Raw genomic sequence first — 25,649 nt, forward strand, 5'->3', positions numbered from 1 at the left:
GCAATTGTAATTACCATAGTAACAATTAATTAATGTGTATTACTGTATTTCAAATGTAACGCTGTGATCGGCGTTAAATGAATTCACAAAACTGGTTTTTTATCACTAGAAAAAATGTCTTTTTGGAATAATTTCATATTTATGATACCGGCAGACAGTAACTAGTTAGTTATTGTCAAATTATTATTGTATTTATTTACATTTAAAACTTAAAAACTTAATAGTTTCTTATTCATATAAAAATTTGAAACGTTTATAAAATAACTAAGGATTAATTAATAAATTATATATACATTCTCTCTCTCTCTCTCTCTCTCTCTCTCTGTGTGTGTGTGTGTGTGTGTGTGTGTGTGTGTGTGTGTGTGTGTGTGTGTGTGTGTGTGTGTGTGTGTGTGTGTGTGTGTGTGTGTGTGTGTGTGTGTGTGTGTGTGTGTGTGTGTGTGTGTGTGCTCATTTGGTGTTTTAAAAAAATCCAGGCTCAATTAATCATGTTTTCGAAAAGCCAATATTAGCAAAATAAAAGATAAATATAAAAAGAGACTCACCAAACGAAATTCAATACGAACATTCCGTTAAACCAATACTTCATGAAGGCCTTAAACTTCTATTTGTCCCGCGCAGTTCTCGACCGGAAGAGGGATAAGAAAAGACAGAAGGAAAGAAAGAGAGAGAAAGAGAAAGAAGGGGAGAAAGAGGGAAGCTGTTTTCACAATAAACAATCTGGTTACGTCGGGGCAGGCCAAAAGGCAGATCAACTAAACAAGTTGTGTGTGTGTAAACAACTACACACGTTCTCGCTCCAATCCAACAATTATGTAAACATGCACCAGTTTACAATTTCCTCTGGAAATCCGATATCGTCGGCTATTCTGACCTCAGTATGATTTTGACCTCACGAGGAAACTTTTCCGAAGACCAGCGTAGTCGCTTCTTTTCTAAGAACGTTGACTCGCGCGATCACATCCTCCACTCACTCAAACTAGATCATGCTACCTTTAGCGAGGAAACTACGTGCTCCTACCACAACGCACTCTTGACATGCCGTCGCTATCTACGGTGGTTGCATAATAAATGTACTGGCGGCAGAGGTGCCCTCTGGTGGAAATAGGTATTCATCGCGTTGTCACTCAGCGGACAGAGAGCGTTTTAAATATTTGAATCGACGTTTTCAGAAAAATATACGCGTGATTTTGTCAATCCTGAAACTAACAACGGTCACTCGAAAAAATAATAATATAAAAAGAGTCAAACTGGGAACCTCGCCATGTGCACTATTCGTGCACCGATTCTATGACATTTCCAATAGGTGTCCTTGAAACTTTTTTTTTTATGCCGCATTGACTGTGTGGTGTGGCCTTACATCTATTTATAACGCCATTTGAAAAATCGTCCGTTATTATAGATTGGCAGCACGTTTCTGCTGCTTTTTGGGTTACGGGCGCAAAAAACGTGCATGAAGTGGAAAATGAATTTCGTATGTCCCTCTTTCTGCTTCATCTCTCTCTCTCTCTCTCTTTCTCCCTTCCTCATTACTTACGGCTATTATTAATAGAGGGTCGATTTTAATGAGAGCAGCGGTTCTCATAAAAATCGACTAAACGATTAATTAAATCTTATATTCAGCAATGCAATATTTTCTTCCACTCCCCCACCCCCACCCCCCATATTTAGCATCGCAAAAAATGAAACTGTCAGAATATGCGAACGCTTTTTAGAACTGAACTGTCGAATTATAAAATTTCCCAAATGGAAATCACGAATATATATATATATATATATATATGAGAGAGAGAGAGAGAGAGAGAGAGAGAGAGAGAGAGAGAGAGATGGTTTGATATGAAATCAGGTGTAATATAAGGGTGCAAGCTTTCTCCTATGCCATTGATCATCTGTATTTATCACATTACGGTATGACAAAAAACAGATATAAAATCGAACACTTTAAACTCAGCACTTTACTTCATACTTCTAAGTAAATCCTTTCAGGACAGTGTAACAAAACTGAATAAGTACTGTATGTAACAAATTTGTATGAAAATTTGTTACTACACATATATTACAAATGGTATTTGTCATACACATGTATCCATACTGAGAGGTCACAAGGCCTATAACAAATAAACGTGGGATGTGGGAACCTAAACGAACATATTCTTTCAGTATAGTTCGAGTTGTAGTCTTCAGGGACTATTTCATGAAAGAGAAATGGGAATTACAAGTTCGGTGAGTCACTAATTCAACTGTAAAAGAATGTTGGGCAGCAGCTGCTCGTGTTGTGCTGAAATGCGCCCATGGAAGAATCTGCATTAAAGCCCCAACTGACCATCTCTGAGACAGTGGCTGAAGAAAGTCTGTGTGAGAGAGAGAGAGAGAGAGAGAGAGAGAGAGAGAGAGAGAGAGAGAGAGAGAGAGAGAGAGAGAGAGAGAGAGAGAGAGAGAGAGAGAAAGAGAGAGAGAGAGAGAGAGGAATCATTAATCAACTGAAATGCTCTCATCTGAACAGCATCACCAACTTTTAGAGAGGTCTTAGGTGCACCGCCTTGTGAAAGCAGTATTCCAAGGATGCCCGTCTTGAACAAAAAAAGGATACATAGCCTTTTTTTTTTGGTCAAAGTCAGACTTCCTGTTATGGTTTTGCAAGGTTTGTAGGTTAGAGTATAGGCTGTGAATGAAGATGGAGTTTTTGTTTCAAGCCACTTACGATGCTTTTTTTTTTTTAAACAGGGATATCTGTGTCACACTCCTTGGAAAAAGTGACGTGATTATGCCAGGAAATACGCGAAGTAAGAAATAGTCTGAAAAGTTAGATCTAATCTTGACTGTTGAGCTGAGCATTAGCAAAGATAAGGGTAGATGATCCAAAGGTGTTTTAAGGGGGAGAGAATGACAAAATATTTTTAGGACCATTGAAAGTGACTAGGTTGTTATCACTCTGCTGAAGCATGGTATGAAAAATCAGTGTTTTAAGGCAGATGATCTAGAAGCTTGAGATTGAAAGTTGCAGGATTTGTTGTACGCGTATGAGAGGAAAGTGTGCTATCATCAACAAAATTGTTTATTGGGTTTGAGGTCAGAGAGAGGACAATTATTATAAAAGGAAAAGTAGTTGAAATAACAGAGCATTAGGGAACACCTGCATTAATAGGAAAAGCAGAAAGAAGCAACACCTTCACCGTTATGCAGTGAACAACTAGAGAGAAAAAGAAAGAGAGAGAAATGGCAATCCGATGACAAAAAGGTGAACGCAGACCATACGATAGCCATATACTCATAAGCTCTTGATGCCAAATTCTATCAAATGCCTTGAAGTGTCTCGCACAACAGCACAGATTTCTCCATACTTGTCCGTGGTATGTCCAGAGGCTCGTGTTGTAAGCAAGGAGATCTACTATGAATATTGGCGAAATTCATATTGGTTGATAGTTCCTTAGGTGTCAAAGAAGTTCACTGTCGATAACCTTCTTCTTTAGAGAGTCGAGAACAATATGTAAATACTTTGATGGTAATTTATTAATTGTTGTGAAATTAGCTACATAGGGACTTGTTTCATGCAGTGGGGCGGAAGTCAACTAGTGTGGAGATGACAAAGAACAGGCGTAAGTTCAGGATCATATCATCGAAACCAAAAGAATTTTTTTGGCATCCAGGTTGTACAAGATTCTTCTGATATTTCTGGTGGATGAATGGCAACAGGAGGAAAATCATCGCTTATTTTATTAAAACATGTGAAGCAATGTTCCAGGTAAAATAAGAGTTTATTTACCTTGGTCATCTTCGCAAAAGTTGGATGAGAAGGATGATGGCAGGATATCAGCTTTATCTTTGGGTGATGGCGTGATATTGCCATTTGGGCAATATTACAACATCACCCAAAGACAGAAAAGAACAAGCAGATAGGCAAAAATTGCGCCAAACAGTTTTTACAATAGATCAGAGGGAACGACTCACATTGGTGCAGAAGGTGAGTACTACATTCAATCCTTTCAAAGTCGGACTGCCTGTTAATTATGGTTTTGCAAGGTTTGTAGCTTAGAGTATAGGCTGTGAATGAAGCTGGAGTTTTTGTTTCAAGCCACTTACGATAGGGTTTAAAAAAAACAGAGATATCTGTGTCACACTCCTTGAAGAACTATCATAATCAAATTCGTGATATGCACCCTCAAGATAATTATGATAGTGCTACATGAAAAATTTACATCATTACTAACTTCCGATCTTATATATTTCTGTCTTTTAAGGAACTTTTTACCGTATTAATCCACCTATATCTTGGTCTTCCTCTGGGTTTTTCCCTGTCAACCCTGGCAGAGAACACTTGTTTTGCTAATCTTTCTTCGCCCATTCTATTTAGTGACCATACCACCTGAGATTAGCTCTGCTTACACACAATGCTAACAATATCAGGTTCTTTTCTAATAGCCTCGTTTTTAATATGATATTGCCATTGATACCTGTTCAGTACTCATCTTTCTCAGGAATCTCATATCTGTGGTTTTTCTGATCAAGAAATTTATTTCTAACCCAGTTGTATACAGCTAATTTAATGTTTTGACCAATCTCTCTCTTATTCCATATAAATTTATTCGACTAACTTCCTACCATACCAGCTTTGCTGATTCTGCTGTCTATTTCTACACTTAATCTGCTTTCTTCACTAAAATTGTGCCTAAATAGCTGAACTATTTTACTTGTTCTATAGCTTCTCCGTTCAAAATGCAGTTGATGTTTTCAATGTTTCTGCCTGTTTTCATTGTCTTTGTAATTTTATTGCTGATTTTCATACCAAATTTATTACAGCAGTTATTAAATTTAAGGAATCTTACAAACTTGTACTGGCTTTATTTAAAAGTATAACATTATCTGTATAAAGTAAAGAGCTGAGATTAACATCACCAAATTTGATATCAGATTTAATACCACTTTCCTTAATAATGTGATCCATATAGATAATGAATAACAGTGGAGGTAATATGCACCCTTGTATTATTATTATCACATGACACCTCCAGGGAGTCCATGGACTCATCGAGGGAGAGCACTTGCTCTACAGCTCTCCGTCTCCATCACCAACTCCATCTACAACGAACCGCATCTACGCCAACTATCGCCGACCACCACTACTAGTATTTTCACAGACAATCACAAACATATATGCCCATGACGGGATTCGAACCCGCAGCCTTTTTACTGGAGAACGGATACGCTAACCACTCAGCCAGCCAGGCTGGCAAAGGTTCCTCTAGTCGGCGACTAGAATAGAACCAAAGTCTTTCGTCGTGCGGTCAAGCGTCGTATAGTGCAAACGCCACTTCTACTGAGCTATATATGCTCCCATCTCACACCTGATTTAACATCAAACCATCTTCCTCTACCTCCTTCAAGTCTAACTGCTGATTTACAGCTTAAACAGAGATTATATATTTCTTGATATAATGTTTACACCGTATAACTGGATCATTTTGAATAGCTTCTCTCTGGACACCTTGTCATATGCCTTTTCCAGATCTACAAAACTTAAATACAGATCTTTGTTATATTCCCATGATTTTTCAACTATTTGTCTTAAAGTGAAAATCTGATCTTGTCAATCTCTGTTTGGCCTGAACCCAGCTTGTCCATCTCCAAGCTTCTCCATCACAATTTCTCAAGAATACTTGCATTATTCTTAGCAGGAACACTCGGTAGAGAAATTATTCTGTAATTCTCACATTCAGCAGCTTTATTCTCTTATTTATAGATGGGTACTATGAGAACTCTACTCCAATTATGTGGAATTCGTCCCTGTGAACTATGCAGTGCAGCCACTGTAAGACTTTTATACCTCCACACTTGAGCATTTCTGGTCGATTATAATGTACTCCAGCTGTCTTTCCACATTTCAGGTTTTTGACGACTTTTTGTAGTTCAAGTATGGATATGTATTCCTGACTGTATACCTGTTGAGTGTTTTTTACCACTGTACTATCACTGCTTATTTCATTTAGCAATCTTTCAAATAAATTTTTCTAGCTAGAATATCTTCAGTTTTCATATCACCTTTATCATCGATTCCTTTTACAGGACTTTTTCCTCAATTTCAAGCTTTTTCAATCCCCTGCAGAATATTTTGCCACCTTCCCGATATTTATTTTTCTATTTTCTTTCCAAAGTCTTCCGATGACTTTTGTTTAGTTGCTTTTACACAGTGCTTTTCTTTCTTACATTTGTCTCTGTATTAGGTATTGGGTGAGAACTTTTACCAGCGTGAGATGAAGGTCCTATTTTCAACGTGCATAATTTCTGTAACAAGATTGCACCAATCCATGGAAATGAGAAGTAACTCTGGGATATTCCACTTGGTGTTGTGGTGCTAAAGGTCACCGGGCTGTGAATAGATGAGGAGAGAGCGAAGAGATGAAACTTAGATGAGATTGTGATGTGAACTACCAAGACGAGTGGTCACCTCGGCAGTGTGCCTGGATAGAGAACTCTTTAACACTTTCATTGCCAAGCTGAAAATTGGAATTTCGTGTGGTGGCCAAATTTTTTTTACTTTTTTATTTAGTTAGCGACGTCCACGCGATAACGCGTGATCGGCCGTCTGGTGAGAACTCGCATCGCGCGATTGGCAATGAACGTGTTAAGAAAAAAAAACAGAGCTTGAGCTTTGGTGAATGGAGAGGTTTATCAGGTGTTCTGCTTCGCAGATTTAATTTCCATAAATTTAGCTGTTAGGTCACTACTAACAGCAAAAATCCCAGCGTCTCTTGTAGCTTGGTTAATGGAAGAGGAAAAGGGAGCTAGTTGAAGTTGTGGATATTAAATTCGCCAAGGAAGATGAGTTCATTGTTGGGGTAGCTGGACTGCTGGAAATCGAGTTTCAGGGATAAGAAGTGAAAGCGGACGAAAGGTTTTCAGAACTGGAGGTTCAGTAGAGACAGCAGATGAAATTCGTTTCAAATTTAAACCAGAGCGCACTCCGTTTATTTGGGTTTATACTCATGCGATTATTTCAGAGTTAAACAGAAAAAGAAGAAGTGGAACATGCTGTGGAAGGAGACGGACTCTTAGAAATGTTATCAGATTAGAGACATGCTAGCTATTTTATTATTATTATTATTATTATTATTATTATTATTATTATTATTATTATTATTATTATTATTATTATTATTATTTGAGACCTCCAGGGAGTCAAGAAGGCTATAAATCACCCAAACTAGTTATCATACTTTCCCTTAAATTCATTTACCGTAGATGCACTCACTACCTGTAAGGGCAAATTATTCCACTCACTCACTGCTTTCCGGGAGAAAAACCTAGCTCTTACCCCTTTCTTGACTGTAAACAAACTTAACTTCCATGGAAGGCCCTGTGTTCTCTCCCCACCTTCCATAAAACGAAAAATTTCATCAGTTGATATCCGATAACACCCATTCAAAGGTTTATAGACCTCTATCACATCACCCCTCTTTCTCCTGTTAACCAGTCTGTAATCCACATACTCGCAATCTGTCCTCATAATCTAAATCCCATAATCCGGATATAATCTTTGTAACTCTTCTTTGCACCGTTTCTACAGTTTCTTTATTCCCTTGGAACTCGGGAGACCAAATCTGCGCACAGTAATCCAAGCGTGGTCCTATCAAAGCCTTATAGAGGCAAAATGACTTCCTTATCCTTACATGTCAATGTTCGCTTCAACATGGCAATTATCCTCTGAGTTGTATTTGAACTCTTACCATGTGACCCTTGCACTTCAAATTCCCATCCACCAATACACCAAGATCCCTTTCCCCTTCAGTTTCTTGTGGCTTAACCCCGCCAATATAATATGCTGCTGGAATTCTAATCACGGCAAAGTACATAAATCCACACTCACTAACATTAAACTGATAGCCATTTTCGTTTGCCCAGATTTCCAGTCCATTCAAATCATTTTGTAATTGTTGAATATCAGTAGCATCCCTGATCACCCTGCCTATCTTCACATCATCGGCAAACAATTGCACATCTGATGTTAGACCCTGTTTGATGTCGTTATGTATAGACCGAACAACAATGGTCCAAGGACCGAACCCGAGGTATATGAAAGCTCAAATGGAATAATTTTGGAAATTTCAGATACTTAGGTGTAGGAAATGTATGTTAGTAAACAATATTAAAAATTTCATATTTATTGATTTGACTTCCTCCCCCCCCCCCAAAAAAAAAAGTTTAATTCATTATGAAGAAATTTTTGTGTTTTTTTGTTCAATAAAATCTTCACAATTTAAGTGTTTTGCGACATGACATAGAGCAGGCGTTCCATTGGGTCAAATCGGTCCAAATGGCTTAAGATCAGCCCTAACAACAGCCTCGACAGTGACTCAGGCATACATAACACTATACAACCTCTCTCTCTCTCTCTCTCTCTCTCTCTCTCTCCAGACAGGATGTATATATAGGACACATAATGCTATATATAATGCCCTATGCGTATACAAGTGAGGTGTTTTGAACAGACTTTGTATATATATATATATATATATTTTTTTTTTTTTAATAAAAAGATTTAATGACTAAAACCGAGAATAATAGTAAGCTTTATTGAAATAAAAACACAAGTAGTTTCGACTTTTGACAGCCTTCTTCAGGTGTCGTCTAAGAATAGGAAACAGTAATAAAAACAGTGAAGTTTAAAGCTGTGAAGCACAGGAAAATTGCACTACATAATTGACACGAAAAAACGTTGTATTTCCATTTAAGTTGTTCTTACAAACGTGGCATCGTTTGTTGAGCGCGTGTTTGCAGACTCTGGCGAACGCCGGTACCGAACAACAGCAGAGTGACTATCAGGGATGTTGTAGCTCAAATTGTTATTTAAATGTTCACAATTAAGGATAATTTCTCTGGACTCCACAATTTTTTTCTCAAACTCATCATGGCAACGAATGATGTTTTCGGATCTATCCCAGCAGACTGAATGACCCTGGTGTTCATCATCAGGATTGTTCGAGAAAAGAACATGACTAGACAAGGCACTGGCATGTGTTCTTTTGTAAGAAATGTCTCTCTTGTGTTCCTCCATACGTAATTCAATAGATTTATTTGTTTGACCAAAATAAGGGATATTACAATCACCCGATATCTTATATACGCCATGATACTTCAGATTATGATGACGAGGCTTTGGATGGCTTACTAGCGAGCGGATTTTTGGAAGTGTGGTGAATAAGGTCCTGGTATTATACTTTTTAAGAAGTTTAGCTAATTTTTTGGAAACTGAACTGATGTATGGGATGGAGATGTTACCCTTAAAGTTAGTTATTTCTTCAGTGCGGTGGCTAGGAGGATTTAGAATAAAGTTTTTAATGGTTTTATCAGAATATCAATTTTGTCTAAAGACATGAGAGAGGTAATTAATTTCTTTTTGAAGTTCATCTCTGGGTCATTCAGAAGAGAGCGCGCTCTATGTCCCAAGGTAGAAATAGTTCCAAGTTTTTGTGGAGGAAAATAATAGGACTGACTGTGAAGATGCTCTGGAAAATTTAGAGATTCTAAATTTTCCAGAGCAGCGTGAAAGTTTTATATCCAGGAATGGTAGGGAATTGTCATATTCAAGTTCTATTGTGAATTTTATATTAGGATGCTGATTATTGAGATGATTAAGAAAATCCATGAGAGAGTTATGGCCGTGACTCTTATGTCAAAGCTTGCTATTTATGTCATTCTCGTTTAATATTCCAATGATTTCTCGACTATCTCTGTCTTAAAGTGGAAATCTGACTCTGGCAATCCCTATTTGGCACTAACTCCTTTCTCTCCAAGTTTCTCTTCCAGTTTTCCTCGTTTTTTCTCAATTACGTTTGCATAAATCTTACCTGAAATACTCAGTAGCGAAATTCCTTTATAATCCTCACAAACAGTTTTATCTTTTTACAATTTTTTTTATCTTTCTACGAGAGCTCTACTTCAATCGTCCAGAACGGATCTTCTGAATTATACAGAAGATCCATTTTCACAAATCAGCTTTTTTTCCCCCCTGCCTCAAGTAATCAGTGCTCCAGATTGCATTCCTCTAGTTCTGTAATTTCTTGTTTCATTCAGCAATCTTTATCCTTCCAAGTTGTTACTCCAAACATTCAGAATATCTTTCATCTATATTTCTCGTATGACCATCTTTTCCTTTTTTAGAGTTCCTCCATTTCTAACTTTTCAATGGCCTCCGTAATATTTTATCCATTTCACGATATTTATCTTTTTACAGTATCTTCTTCCCATGACTTTTGATTAGCTATTTTTACATAAGTTTCTTGCATTTATTTCTCCATCTCGAAAGCGCATACTAATTTACTAGCCAAGAAATTTCCGAGTGCTTTTATTTCTTTTTCATGACTGAATCTTTAACTTGATGGTAAATAACCGGATGTTAAAAACTTAAGTATAAACTTTTTATGGTTTTTCACTTTGTAGATATTGTGAAAACCATATAAAATTATGTGGTAGGAGTACCCAGTGACATCCATGCTCGCTAAGTCAATTGAGTGACGTGGCCATGGCGAACTTGAGCGTATTCACCCGCTTACGTGGTTCAAACGATTCAGTTCCTGGAACATCTGTCATGAAAGGATATGAATTCCGTTAGCTACCTAAAATAAATAAAAAAGACTTGTGGAAAGGATGTACTCAGTGTTGTAAAGCGACTGGATGGAATGTTATTCGCAAGGAACATTTTATTATCACGTGCAGTTTTGTTGTTGTGGTAACTCTGCCACAAAGCCATTTCTACCTTCATTACTTCACTTTCCATAACGGGTACGTTACGTAGTTACAATTCTAACATTGAAAAAAAAAAACCCGAAAGTGTGTGTGTGTGTGTGTAAATGAAAAAACACTAATTCAACGCGAATAGGTGTGTGTGTGTGTGTGAAATAAATAATCTACTAGTTTAAATCCTACATTTGTTCGATATCTGCGAATGTTTTCTGTTAAATGCTCATTAAATACAGTCTATTGATTTTCATCCCAAGGCTTAACTTGTGCATCTGCGGGTTTGATTTTAAAAGCTTTTTGCACGCGGACGTTTTAATATGGTCTAAATATAAAAGGCCAAACGGCTATTTTTTCTGGCGAAGTTAATTAAATTAAAGGGATAAAAATCCCTTATTATTTTACAGCCAGTATGCGAAACTCTAAGATCGAAAACTACGATCTAAGAGTTTCATGCCGACGAACTATCGGCGAATCCAAGCGTAAGTGACCACCTGGTAGTACCACACCAACCCAACTCGAAGCAAAGGTGGAGCAAGCTCCCTCACTACTCTTGATATTTTCTCATAATGTAAAAACACACAGCTCCTAGCAGATGTAATACTCCTTTACATCATGAGGAGAGGTCACTACCCAGACCGGTTTCGACCTTTTTTGAGGTCTCATCAGTGAGTAGGTAGACCTGGATGATATCAAAGTCCTTATAAGGACGGGCTTAAAGGGGCGAAGCAAGAATGCTTTTCATCATCCCCGTTATCTGTAGAGGACAGTGTAGGGATAAGGTTATTGAGCAATTAAAGCTCTGATCATGGCAGGAGGGTAACAGCAATAGCCGAGCCTCAGTTAGAACTTCATTGGCTACAGCATTGCCATTCATTACCCTCCAAGGTTATTAATCATCACCGCATCTCACCACGATATCAAAGTCCTTATTTCCTTATAAGGACTGGCTTAAAGGGGCGAAGCAAGAATGCTTTTCATCTTCCCCGTTATCTGTAGAGGACAGTGTAGGGATAAGGTGTTATTGAGCTATTAAAGCTCTGATCATGGCAGGAGGGTAACAGCAATAGCCGAGCCTCAGTTAGAACTTCATTAGCTACAGCATTGCCATCCATTACCCTGATTAGTAAGTAAAGGGTAAAATCTCAAAAAATCGGACGATCTCTAGGCCACTCCATAGTGGGCGAAAGACCGTCCATGTCTCAGCGTTGGTTCCACTCATTGACGGCCGCCCCATCCTAGCACCCCGATGGGCTCCCCGACTCCTGAGCAGAACCGCTCAAATTCCGAGGAAAATAATTCACCGACAAAGCCCCTCAGCGGGCGTGCAGGAGAACACTTTCCCCGGAGACTCAAATTGCTCACTTAAGGCAAAAACCCTAAGAGAGCGAACTCAAAACTCTCGAATCTCAGCGCCCCTGGGGGTAACAGCAACAGCCGAACCTCAGTTAAACTTCATTGGTACAGCATTGCCATCCATTACCCTCCAAGGGTATTGGATTGAATGAATCAACATCCCCCAATCAAGATAAGTGAAAAGAACTTACATACCTTCACTATACGAATGCCAGAAAGGTGTGCCCATAAATTATAACTCAGATAAAAAGCCAAACGGCTATTTTTTCTGGCGAAGTTAATTAAATTAAGGGGATAAAAATCCCTTATTATTTTATAGCCAGTATGCGAAACTCTGAGATAGAAAACTACGATCTAAGAGTTTCATGAAACTCTTAGATCGTAGTTTTCGATCTAAGACTTTGCAAATCTTAATTAATTAAGATCTGCAAAGTTTCAGCTATGCTACTTCAATATACAATATTGAGGATTTTACACATTGGTATAAAAACCATAAAAAAGTATAGACGAATTAAAGACGATAATATATATATATACAGTATATAGAAAAGGAATAAAGATGCACGTGGACTAAGAAGAACACGACAATCGCAGATAAATGCATACTTAAACGCTGAGAGAGATTGTTTGTATGTGGTGCTAAACGAACAACAATCGCTTAAGGGGCCGTTCTACTTTCAGAATAATGTTAACATTAATATAAACACACACATACGCCGTACGTTTACGTTGGTTTCGTTGGATGTCGCACTTCCGAAAGGATTAATAAGCACGGAAGTGTGATATCAGTCGTCGTACATTGAGGCAAATCTGCTTCTCTAAACACTGGAGAATTGACAAAAGGAGAATAAACAGTTTTCGATATTTTCGTAGCCTCCTCCGTGGCAATCTTCTGTCAAACGAGCTGAACATGCTGCTTAAACACCTTCATGTTATTTGACAAATTATTGGTCTCGCTCGCTATCCTTGCGAAACTGAGGTAGTAAAATGCCAGCACTGTACATGAAATTGAGCTATAAATCTTGCGATGTGCTCAGTCAAATTTAATAAAAGAGATGCTCAAGGTCTCCGGGCCACTCAGCTATCGCACAATTACCTGCTGCTAACCCAGTTATGCCAGAGAACAGCGGGAATCGCGAAACTGGCCTCTGCCGTGCTGTGACATTATAATTACTGCTTTATAATCGAATGCGTTTCCCTGACCTCACACACGCAGTCGGAACATGCTTACAGCTGTCGACTGTGAACCGAAACTGGGTTTTCATTTACTGCACAAATCGAAACAAAACCTTGTTAAATCCAAATGGTATTGTGTAATAAGCGAGGCTGCATAATAAACGATGAGGTCATCCGTCACCATCGCCCATTTTTATGGGCGCCAGAGCGAGCTGGCAGAATGCCTAATTAAGATCACGGCCAATCTGGAAACTCGACGATTCATTGCCACTTAGGCGCATTATTAGTTTTTGGATAAAACTATTAATCAGTTTTAATTACAACGCCCAGCACCTCGACTAGTTAAAACGTAATATGCAACTAAGAAAGGCGGATTCCGTAAACAGGGTTCGCAACGCCATCATAATTTAAATGGCACGTTACACGCCATTACATTCTGATTAAAATTCAGGTTTATCTGCGATGGATAAGAATTACATGGCTTATTAATTTCCAAACATCTCGTTAAAGATTTCAGCACGTCTGGTTTTAAAGAAGCGGGTGTCGTAGCGGCGTTTAAAGAAATATTTTGGTTCTGCTTATGCAATATCGAAAGCATGAAGACCTTTAAACCAGGACGAAGAGTTTCTGATACAAAAGTACAAAAAATCAACTGCTTTCCCCTCCTCTTTCGGACTGGACATGATGGCCGATACAAGTGAATTCAGTTGAAGAACGATTTATAACATGCACAGGAACACTGTTACTAGTGTAACATTTGAACAGCACGGAATAAATTCATAAACGACATCCGAACATGGGCGAGGAAGATGTTTGAGACTGGCAGCATCCGTGACGATTCTAAAATACCGAAGAATCGATCATTTGTTAACCAAGACATCTACTATAAAACAAAATCTGCAGAGCTCGGCATTCCACAGAGGAATATGCGCCCGTCACAGTAAAACAACAAAATAAATAAAAATGTGCTTCGTTTTAAAGCGGGCAGTTCGTTAATGGGTGCGCACACATCTTCGCAGTAAGCTTTGGAAAAATATGTTCTTCTGGTGCAAATAAAATCCTAATTATCTTGAAGAGATTGGACAGGGCTGTGACATGTGATGATGAACCCAGCAGTCAACAACTGACAATGGATTGGCCCTGGCTTCTTCGCAGGTCCTGTAAGTGAGCACACCCATCAGGATACGAATTCCCCCGCCCCCCCCCCACACACTCTGGCCATAAAAGATGATGCATTGCTGTAGCAGCGCAGTACTGCTTATGTCTTAATGACTCAAGTGTTCTTGAATTGCCATTTCCTGAGCGATGCCCTGTTCGAGCATCGCCAACACCTCCACACTCGCTGTAATGGCCATCGAGAAGTCTAGATCTCAGCACATGATTCGATTCTTTGGAGAGATTACATACGGCGCGTATGTCTGGATAGCGTTTGACATCAACGAAACACTGAAGGATGGCATTCGCATGTATTTGCATTCATTTCTGCCTCCCTCCCCCACATACACACATATATATATTTCATCATTATCTCTCCCTTAATACGTTAAGCTTAAGACTTGTCACAGCTCAATAACATAACTCCATATAAACCTGAGTAATGCCATGCCACGATAGGACAGTTAACCCTATCTGTATTGTCTGCTATGCTCGTCAAAAGAATGCTTTCTTAGCTGACTGTTCGTTTTGTAATTCACCTTCCGTCCAAAAAGACCCTTTTATAAGATCTGTTTCAAATGCAATCTGGACGGAATTTGATTCCAAGTCTTTTCAGCAGAACAGCATTGTCAATAACAAGCGAACCACGGAGGCTAGTATCTGCATATTGAATTTTATACATTTTAGACCGGATACAAACATAAGTAAAACATAAGGAATATAATTTTGATTACTTCAGTTTGTAATTTTTTTTATGAAAACAAGCTCATACAATTATAAGGTTTTTTTCCAGTGAATGCAGTTTAAAAGCAATGGAATTCTATGGGCAATTAGTGTTAACTAATCCAGAATAAAAGAGTCAATCGGGTTCATACTTTATATCAGTATTAATTTAGACTGAATGCTCGGAGTATTCTTCTCTTCCGCCCGCATTTGTTAAATCATACGAAATGAAGAATAACTCTGTTTACCCTCTGCTATGTGTAAATATTTGTCCTAAATTGGAGCTTCCGCAAAATCATAGTTTTTTTTTTTTTGCATCGAATCCTCTTTAGAATTATTTCAGGCAAAACGTTAAAAGTTCTTTATGTATTTCTAGACTGAATTTGGATATTTGTACTTTTATTCGGTCTATAAAAAGTAAAATGATATTTAAAAAAAAAAACATATTTCTGTACATAAGGTGAAATGCGATTTACTGGTTTCTGGGGGGGGGGGGAGTAATAGAATCCTCCGAGAAGCTTCGTGAATAACAGAGGATGAAACAAATGAACAATGAAACCTTAAATTACAAATAGATTTATAGAAAACTATTAATGCATCTTTTTTACAGTCATTTCAGAAAATGAAGTTTACTAACACAAGTATCAAAAGTCATTTGCAAATCGGCCATTTCAATGGAAGTACATGCATGTGAAAGTCTGCATTTTCAAAAAGTGAAATGCTATTTACGATTTTCCAACACACGAAAGGGCTTTTACTGTGATGTCATCTTTTGTGCACATGGCTACATCGAGATATTGCTGATATTTGCATCGGCAATACTTGACCACGCAGTAAAATGCTGAAAGTGGAACAGAATTCCATAGCAACTTTACGAAATATGATGTGAAGAAAAGTACGAGAAACTTGTTCGCTGAGGGGAAAGTAAGCCAATGATCGATAACTAGATGGATATTAGCATAATGGCAGGTCCTCGAAGTAATAACTCATCTCCTCCATCAAATTCAAATGTCAATATGAGACGGACTGCTTAGCTCATTCGTTAGAAGGATGAGCTAGAAATCATCCACACAGCACTCATGCTCGATGTAAACATCTACAAGCATTAAATCACAACTGAAATTCAAATAGAAACAAACATGCTAAAAATTATAATTGATTTGAAAATGGGTTTATATAAAGAAGAACCCTCTGTGCCAAGAGGAGATGCACTCTACAAACATGTCATCTTTCTTCTGTCTTTGTAATACAGAAAAGAGCTTTCGTTCCCTTCATACTATTTCCGCCTGCATTTATAAACATGGTAATGTTCATTTAAATGCAGTTTATTATTGTACCTGTGAAGGTACGCATACCGGCCACTATATTAAAAAATTTTCGTATATTTTCGGTTTCGTATAGGCATGCGCCTGCCAGTACCGACCCTCTTCAATTCTCTGCGCATAGTTCAGTGAGATATGGGTCAAGAACAGCCTTCATTGAATACTTCGATCAACTTCTACACACAGGAAGTTCTGTTTGTTATTCAATTTTTTTAATTCAATTAATTCACTGATTAAACACTCTTCATATCTCACGTTTTGAAAAACCAGTCAGCTCTGCTATTTTCAAAATCGTAACTCCAGGCAGACGGTCACTCACAATAAGTCCTTTATCGAATTCGGAAAGATCCTTTGTTTTTCCAACACTGTTGACGATTACTGACCAGCAGCATTCTTACATAGTTGCCTAGAACACGTGTGATGCATGTGATCAAGTATTTTGAATACATATACTCTGCGTTAGTGACGTTTACGTACATCTGCATAAATATTCCTAATTCAGTGGCTGGTGTGTGTGTATATACTAAGTGCCAAGATTATAGGCATCGAGAGAGAGAGAGAAAGACATATAGTCAGACCTTCATATAGTCATAAAGTTACTTTATCTTTATATATATATATATATATATATGTGTATGGATAAGAGGATGGCTGACTGACAGATATCAAAAAGTGGTATACGGGGGATTTGAGTCTGCAAGGTTTAAGGTAACAAGTGGTGTACCACAAGGATCAGTGCTTGGTCCACTGTTATTCAATCTGTACATTAATGATATGGGAAAGGATTTGACAAGCGACATACAGCTATTTTCTGATGATGCAAAGATAGGTAGGGTAATCAGGAATGCTGCTGATATGCAGTACTTGCAGAATGGTTTGAATAGGCTGGAATTGTGGGCATGGAAAAATGGGTGTCAGTTAATGTCAGTAAATGTATAGCCATTCACTTCGGTATTATTAGATATCTAATGTCGTATTATATTGGTGGGATTAGGCTAGAAGAAACTGATGAGGCTAAGGATCTTGGAGTGTTAATAGATAGGAAGTTGAAGTTCAGGGGCCATGTGACAAAGATTGCAAATACAACTCAAAAGATAATCACAATGCTGAATCGAACGTTCACATGTAAAGATAAGGATGTTATTTTGCGTCTTTACAAGGCCTTGATAAGACCTCACTTGGACTATTGTGCGCAGGTCTGGTCTGCTGGTTTCCGTTGTGATTCTGATATATTGGAGAGAGTACAAAGGAGAGTGTTAAAAATGATATCAGGATTTGGAATACTGATTATGAAGACAGATTGAGAATTTGTAGACTGCAGACACTAGCAAACAGGAGAAAAAGATGTCATATGATAGAGACTTACAAACTTCTGCAAGGGTCATACAAGATTTCAATTGATGGAAGTTTTCAATTTATGGATGGTGGGGAAAGGACGAGAGGGCATCCTTGGAAGATGAGAACGAAGGCCGCCAAGAAGGGGGTGAGGGCTAGATTTTTCTCTCAGAGGGTGGTGCGTGATTGGAATGGATTGCCATTGGATGTTGTGAGTGCAAGCAGTGCGAATGAATTCAAGAATAAGTATGATAGCTGGTGTGTGTGGTATGTGGACTCCCTCGATGAGTCTCTGACTCCCTGGAGGTCTCTCTTAATAATAATAATAACATAAAGAGAAAGTAACTTTAAGATACTGGGAAGACAGGCCGCAGAAAACAATGCGCAAACAATAGATGGAAATGCGATAACCATAAAATGGGAATCGCTCGTCGTTGTGAGTCTTCCTTCATTTCTAACATTTTAAGTAGCGTTCTGAAACAGCTTTTCGTCAGCGAAAAGTGAAAAGGATAAAAGAATTCCATCTCTCATGGCGCGTAAAACTTTCGGACTAATGTAAAAACAGTTTTTTTCAATAATCATAATTCAGACATTCTGATACACGATTATGATTGGCGAATTTTTTTAAGATAATGTTTTTGACAATCTTATAAACTTGAAAAACAAATATTGTTTGTGAAAAGGTTTTTACCTTGGGTATAATATATGTTAAAGATACCAAGTAATTTTATAACCTTGGTTTTAATTCTTTTTCCCAAGTAAGCAAACAGACAAGTAAGTCAAGTTTGCGTCTGAAAACGTGGTTCAAGACTTATGGTGGTGGTGCAACACCAAGGAAACTCGTGATAAAGATGGATTAAGTTCTGATCACTTTCCTTAGTATTTGCCATAAATGTAAAACACATCTCCTAGGAGATATATGATGTTATACATTATGGGTGGGGGTCACTACCCAGACCGGTTTCAACCTTTATTGAGGTCTCATCAGTGAGTAGGCAGACCCTGAAATGCCAAGGTCTTACAATACAGAGCTTATCAATTTTATCTATGCAAGTTGCCACAAGGTGTTTTTACCTTATTAATTATGGGAAATACTAAGGAAAGTGATCAGAACTTAATCCATCTTTACCACGAGTTGCCTTGGTGTTGCACCACCACCATAAGTTTTGAACCACGTTCAGGCGCAAACTTGACTTACTTGTCTGTTTGCTTACTTGGGAAAAAGTATTAAAACCAAGGTTATAAAATTACTTGGTATCTTTAACATATATTATACCCAAGGTAAAAAAACTTTTCACATCTTTCTCTCATCCGGAGATTCTTAATTAATAAGGTCAAAGCACCTTGTGGAAACTTGCATAGGAAAAATTGATAAGCTCTGTATTACTTAAACCTTTGCATTTCAGAGGCTGCCTATTCACTGATGAGACCTCAATAAAGGTTGAAACTGGTCTGGGTTGTGACCCCCACCATAATGTATAACATCATTCATCTCCTAGGAGATGTGTTTTACATTTATGGGAAATACTAAGGAAAGTGATCAGAACTTAATCCATCTTTACCACGAGTTGCCTTGGTGTTGCACCACCATAAGCCTTGAACCACGTTCAGGCGCAAACTTGACTTACTTGTCTGTTTGTTTGCTTGGGAAAAAGGATTAAAACCAAGGTTATAAAATTACTTGGTATCTTTAACACAAATATTGTTTATTTATTAGAAATAATTTCATTTGGAAATAATGCTTTTTTATAATTATTATATATTTTAAAATAAGAAACAAATTAATTATCCACTAAAGCGAAGAAATGTGCAAATAGTAATGACGCAGAATATTCGAATTTAAAAGATCACCTTGAGCGAGTGAGTGGAAAAGAGAGAGAGAGAGAGAGAGAGAATAAACTTTCTTGTTATCGTCACTTCATTAGCATCTTTCCTCAACGATGTCCACAGTGCTTGGCTCCAATAATCTTTAATTTCTCTCTATCAACAAAAGACTAATAACACTCGCTCATTCTTTTATTTTGTTAGAGATTATCTCTGCTTTCATATTATGAGGGCATAACCTTGCGTGTGCGTGCGTGTGTTTCTTATCCAGTCTGTTCGGTCTCATATAACAGACTTTGTGCACAACAACAAATGCGTAAGCGACTTTCATTTTTAATGTTTTCGAGTGACAGCAATCTACTGCTTTTATATTAGGTTTTAATTTATTAGTTGTGATGTTGCCTTTTGATGACAGAAATTGCTACTACTTGACAAGGATTTCAAGGAACGATTCCGCAGATACTCAACGGAATTTAAAGTGCAGCATTCAAGTTGGTCAGAACAGTCGCCGAGAGTGTGAGGGGGCGTAAAAGTCTGCAGGAGGAAGAGCAGCACACTCCAGGATTCATTGCAGTGCGAAGCAGAGAAAGGCTTTCAAAGAAAAATACGATAGTCGCTACTTCCCTTTTTGGGCACAATATTGACCTCATGCGGTCCAAAATAATTGGGACCGCATGAGGTCAATGTTTGACCGTGATTAATGGCGAATATACCAGTCCAGAAACATTCAGCAGAAAGGGAATTCACACTAGACTTCGGAAGCTTTTAAAGTATTTTGCATAATTCGTCTTCACAAAAACTGACATCGAAACCCCAAGTGAGATTGAGCCATCGCTTAAACTGATTAATCTAGAAATGCTTGCACAGCGCACAGGTAATGTCCTTAAGAGCGCTTCAGCTCTCTTAACTCTGCAAATAGGAATTATAATGATCAAGGGATCCTCATGATTCAAGAGCATCACAATGTCTACCGAACTACGAGCTATCACATTTTGAATGAGAGGTCATTAGAACCAAAAATATTTGCAATTTGGAGAACAGCTCCAGAACATCACCTGTCGGCGAGTATCATCGCAATAAAGTTGAAGGGGGGAGGAAGGGTGATGCGATGTGATGCGATACTGCTTCAGGTCTCGTCCTTCCAATTCACTAAAAGACAAAGTATGGTTGAGACCGTTTGGCATAATTTTTACGTGACTCCCACACATGAAAGGTCATAAACCTATAGTATATTCGTAATCGTGGTTGGGATAAGAGATTTTTATTTTATTTATTTTTTCTGTTTTTTTTTTATTTATTCTTTACGTAATCTGGAAATCCTGTTCTACAGACCACACGTGGAACTTTTTCAAGCCACTTCAGAGCTCCAAGCGGGGGAGGGGGACGTCCTCACACCCACCGGACCATGACATTCATGTCTCGCCTAAAGACATCCACAACATCAATGTTCATGAGGGGATTCCAGCAAGCAGGTGGTGACTGGACAGCGTGTGCGCTAACCATTCAACGAAACCAGTAACTAGTAGAAAGTCGTTTAGTACAGTAAAGTTTTACAATGATATTTTGATATTATAATCAAAACCAGTATTATGACACCGACTCTTGAGTATCATTTTTAGTACCACAAAATGACATAAAAAAAGTCTAACAACGTAGCACTCTAGTATGACTCCTGTGGATTATTATTATTATTATCAAAACATTATTTACATTATGGCTAAAGGTCTCCTCACATTTATTCTTATAAATAAATGTTGCCATTTATTTGCATTGCATCATGAGTTTTATGAACTTGACAGCTTGCACAGTCAACAGTAAAGGTATGTTAATATAACGAGTTCATTGTGTTCGGTAGCTGCAGTTATGGTTGTTATGATGGCCTGGTTGAACAGAACATCAACAGAGAGGGCGTGCAGTGCCGATAACTGTATCTATGAGGAATGCAAATACCTACTAAATACTGCATCCCAACAAACCAGTCCAGACAAAAAGTGAGGCGGTGAAGTGGGCGAGCGTCAAACAAGCCGCTGTAAAAATAAGTTTACGAAAAAAACCCAAGACCATGGATAAAAAATACAGGTTATGAAAAGACGAAATGAGCGGCATTGTTCGTGAGAGGTTTGAGTGTTTAGGATAGACGAGTGATAAAGGTAATTCTCACATCAATAGTGTGATGAACCCTTTCGCAGGAAAGCGATTTCAATCGCTATTGCATACACTCTGGTACTGTACAGCAAGGACTTAGTCACAGAGGCTAGTTGTCTCCACACGGCAGTGTTGCACACAATCCAGGATATTTGCGTTATGTGGAATTGCGCAAGATTGCCACACTCTGTAATCCCAGCCTCGAGCACGACGTTATGGCTCATCATACTTCGAGAAAGCGAAGTATGATATATATATTTGAGCCAGCAGCATGTCTTCGGTAAATGCCTATTCTTTTAACAACTGTTCATATAACCTGATACTAAGCCTAAAACTCTCTTTCGACTATATCAGTTATTATTCGCTGAAAAAACATCTCGTACTGCAGCCGCGTGTGAAACGTGGGAGCAGAGGCCCATTCGATAATCGCTCATCTAGCCCAACAACAACGACAGACGATGTTAACAGAACATTCTCTCCAACCCACATGCTGTTTGGCTGTCATTTAAACAAGCTCTTTCTGGTTATTATATGATGATTGATAAATCTGAAGGTACCAAAAAAGTACAAATACATTTTAGTAAAATCTTATGCACAAAAATAAGCGCACGAACTTTTTTTTTATTGTGATTATTCCCCCTCTTTATCTTTCAATACTTCGAGGAACATACACTTGTCGTGAATCACTAAATAAAAATTACAGACCTGAGAAAAGCAGGAAAACGAGCCACTGTGTCTTTAAACGATGACATCCTTATACTTCCTTCCGCTGATAAATTGTTCTCCGATCCTTTCCAGGTGTACAGATTCCTTTTAAGTGGAAAGCACTCATTCAACTGAAATACAGAAAGGTACAAACATGCCAACAACTTACCTTATCAGAGACAGCAGCCTCATAGGCTACACTTACACATGACTCTCCAATGATTAGTGTTGCCTGAAATGATACCAGAGACTTCATGTAGTTATCTGGCGTGCTATCATCGTACACTTGTACCACTTCAGCTCTAAAGAGTGAAGACCAAATGATAAACACTGCAAGCCATATTGTTGTTGAAAAAAATGATTCACTCGTTTAATCAGAGAGACAGAGAGAGAGAGAGAGAGAGAGAGAGAGAGAGAGAGAGAAAATACCGAAAACAAAGGGAAAAGCAAATCCCATAAATGGGATTTGCTATTCCTCAATACGCGCAACTTTCCAGATGTGTTGTGTAACGAGTTTCAAGTTCTATTTTTCTTTTTCTTTATTGCTGCCTTAATTTTAAGTCGCTCATCATTAATTTATTTATTTATGCTTGAAACTGGTAAACGAAAAATACAATCACAATTTCCAGCAACAAATGATGAAAATTTTAACATATAAAAGTTCATTACATAAAAGGCACAACCAGCTTTCTAAGTCTTTCCTTCTTTTTTTTTTTTTTTAAATAAAGCAAAAGTAACTTGTAATAATCAAGCCAGGGGCAATTATCGTCCCACTGTAACAGGTATGACAAGGCTGCATGTTCTCACAACACTTCACAACATAAATGTAGCAGTATCCTAGGTTTAATTAGAGAGCACATTACATCATCTTCTAACATGAGGAGGAGTTCTGTTGATACCATGACGAGGACTATGAAAGTGACTACGAGAATAACGTCTTCGTGGTGAGACGGGACAGTCATTTTCTGTTTCCTCCATAACCACCGCCACATCAACTACAGACCAAGGTCCAGGCTGGAAAGCCAATTTAAGGCCTCATCTGTCACTTTGTGGATGTCCTGCCACCACCGTGAAATTGGCGCCTTGGGCAGTCGTACACAATATGAGTGTACGGGAGAGAGAGAATCACAATTGATTCTGACAGCCCCCATTTATGTAGAAGATAGCTACATTTTCCCTGACTAGTTCTGATCCTGTTTATGGAAGACCAAATCTTCCTTTGAAGACCAAAATCAGGCTGCGAAGTACAGGGATCCTCTACCAGGAAGACGTTTGTTGGACCAGTATTCTCTCCATATGTCAGATGGCAGCGCAGCTGAAGAGAGTTCGTCCATGGATCAGAGAGGCTTTCTAGATTTGAGGCGAAGACTAGGTGGGTTTATGAGAGTCTGGTGTAGGGTTAGGAGTGGGTTGCTCATTGCTTTATTAAATTCCTTAATCGAGGCTTGTCTTCTCCGTATGTGTGGTGGAGCAATGTTAGATAGAACAGGCAGCCAGGAGAGAGGGGTGATTCTCACTGTCCCACTAATTGTGAGCATGGTAAAGTTTAGCTGGGTGTCTATAATGTTTGTGTGTACTTCTTTCCCGAACAGGGGCACAATATTCTGCTGCAGACAAGGCGAGGGCTAGTGCAGACGACCTTAGGACTTCTGCACCACAACCCCAGGTTGTTCCAGCAAGCCTTGAAATGATATTGTTTCTGGTTTTAATTTTAATGGAGAGGTTGATGATGTGCCTTTTATCGGCTAGGCTTCTGTCCATGCTCACCCCAAGGTATTTTGGGTGAGGCTCATATTCTACTATTTTTCTACAGAAAGGAAGGTTGAGTTGTCGATTCGCCTCTGCATTGTACAGGTGGAATACTGAGGACACAATTTTTGTTGGATTTGGCTTCAAGTTCCACTGCTTGAAGTACTCTTCCAGGATGTTCAGGTCTGTGTTCAAGAGTGATTCCAGGTTGGGAAAGGAGGTAGGTTGACGAAGGATCGCTAGGTCATCGGCATACATATACTTGTTTGATCTGGTATGAGGTAGATCATACACGTAGATGTTAAAAAGTATAAGGGATAACACAGAGCCCTGAGAAAGACCGTTGTGAAGGAATCTAGGCCTGCTCTTTTTTCCGCCAATATGGACCCGGATCTTTCTGTCGAGAGAATAGAATCAAAAAGTTGTAAAGTTTTTTACACTTTATAATATTTCCTAGTTTTAGGAGGAGGCCCCTGATCCAGACAGTGTCATAAGCAGATGTTATATCAATGAAAGTGGCTCCAGATTTAAGTTTCTTCTGGAAGCCTGCTTCAATTTGAGTTCAGGGCCAGGACTTGGTCACAGCAACTTCTTCCTAGCCTGAAGCCAGCTTGTTCAGTAGGGAGCGCTCTTTCGATGAGTGGTGAAATTATTTTAAGGAGAATTCTTTCAAAGAGCTTAAAGGTGGAGCAAAGCAAGGCGATAGGTCACAGGTTTTTCACATCATTTGGATCTTTCCCTGGTTTGGGCACGGCAATTATTTTGGCTTCCCGCCATAGCTTTGGTAGTTTACCAGTCATGATGATTTCTGAGAAAAGGGCAGCCAGCCATGTTTGGCCACGTTGACCAAGATGTTTTAGGAACTCAGGGAGTATAACCATCCACTCCTGCAGCTTTGCCATTCTTGGTAAGTTTTAAGGCTATTTGTATCTCTTCCCGAGATACTGGGTGTACGAGTTCAGGAAACTAGGATTCTATACTCAGGATTTGTCTTGTGGAAGTTTGTACAGCAATTTTCCTGGTAGAGCTGGGAAGAATCTTGGAGGTTATCAATAATGGTTAGCCATTTGATCAGGAATTATCTCTGTTGTTTTCTGTGTTGTTGTTAATGAAAATACTGGAATAAGCAGCGGTTCACCAGGTTGTCAGTAATCTCACAAATAACGATCGTCACTCTCGTGGCACTTGAAAGGAGCCACGTAAAATTATAAGACAATCTTCTAAGGGAAAGATTTTGTGTAAGCTTCATCATGCAGCAGGAACTTCACGCTGCGCCAATACAAATGAACTTCCTATCCTAAATGGTCAAATAGCAAATTTAAATTACATGTGCTGTTTGCAAGCCTGCAGCGGACGCGAAGCAAGACTAATCTAAAACGTGAAGCTTTTGCTTAACGATAACAATCCTCTAACTCACCTTTATCCTTT

The 25,649-nt window shown here is 38.6% G+C and overlaps 1 protein-coding gene across 2 annotated transcripts in view; it reads right to left on the minus strand.

The window, feature by feature from the left end:
* The window catches only part of LOC150092514 (MOB kinase activator 2-like), a 191,236-nt gene extending 168,660 nt beyond the window's left edge, over nt 1-22,576 (minus strand). The window contains exon 1 of one of the 2 annotated variants that reach the window (XM_090414652.1): nt 22,473-22,576. In XM_090414652.1, the coding sequence (XP_090270778.1) occupies nt 22,473-22,519 (47 nt within the window). In that variant the 5' untranslated portion in view covers nt 22,520-22,576. Of the gene's footprint in view, nt 1-545; nt 957-22,472 lie in introns of those variants that run through there. The other variant, XM_090414653.1, reaches the window with a different exon arrangement.
* Between the last annotated feature and the right edge of the window lie 3,073 nt (nt 22,577-25,649).

This window comes from Typopeltis vanoorti, chromosome 25 (assembly GCF_054136105.1).
Source record: "Typopeltis vanoorti isolate ZY-2024b chromosome 25, IOZ_Tvanoo_1.0, whole genome shotgun sequence".
Lineage (NCBI taxonomy): Eukaryota > Metazoa > Arthropoda > Arachnida > Uropygi > Thelyphonidae > Typopeltis > Typopeltis vanoorti.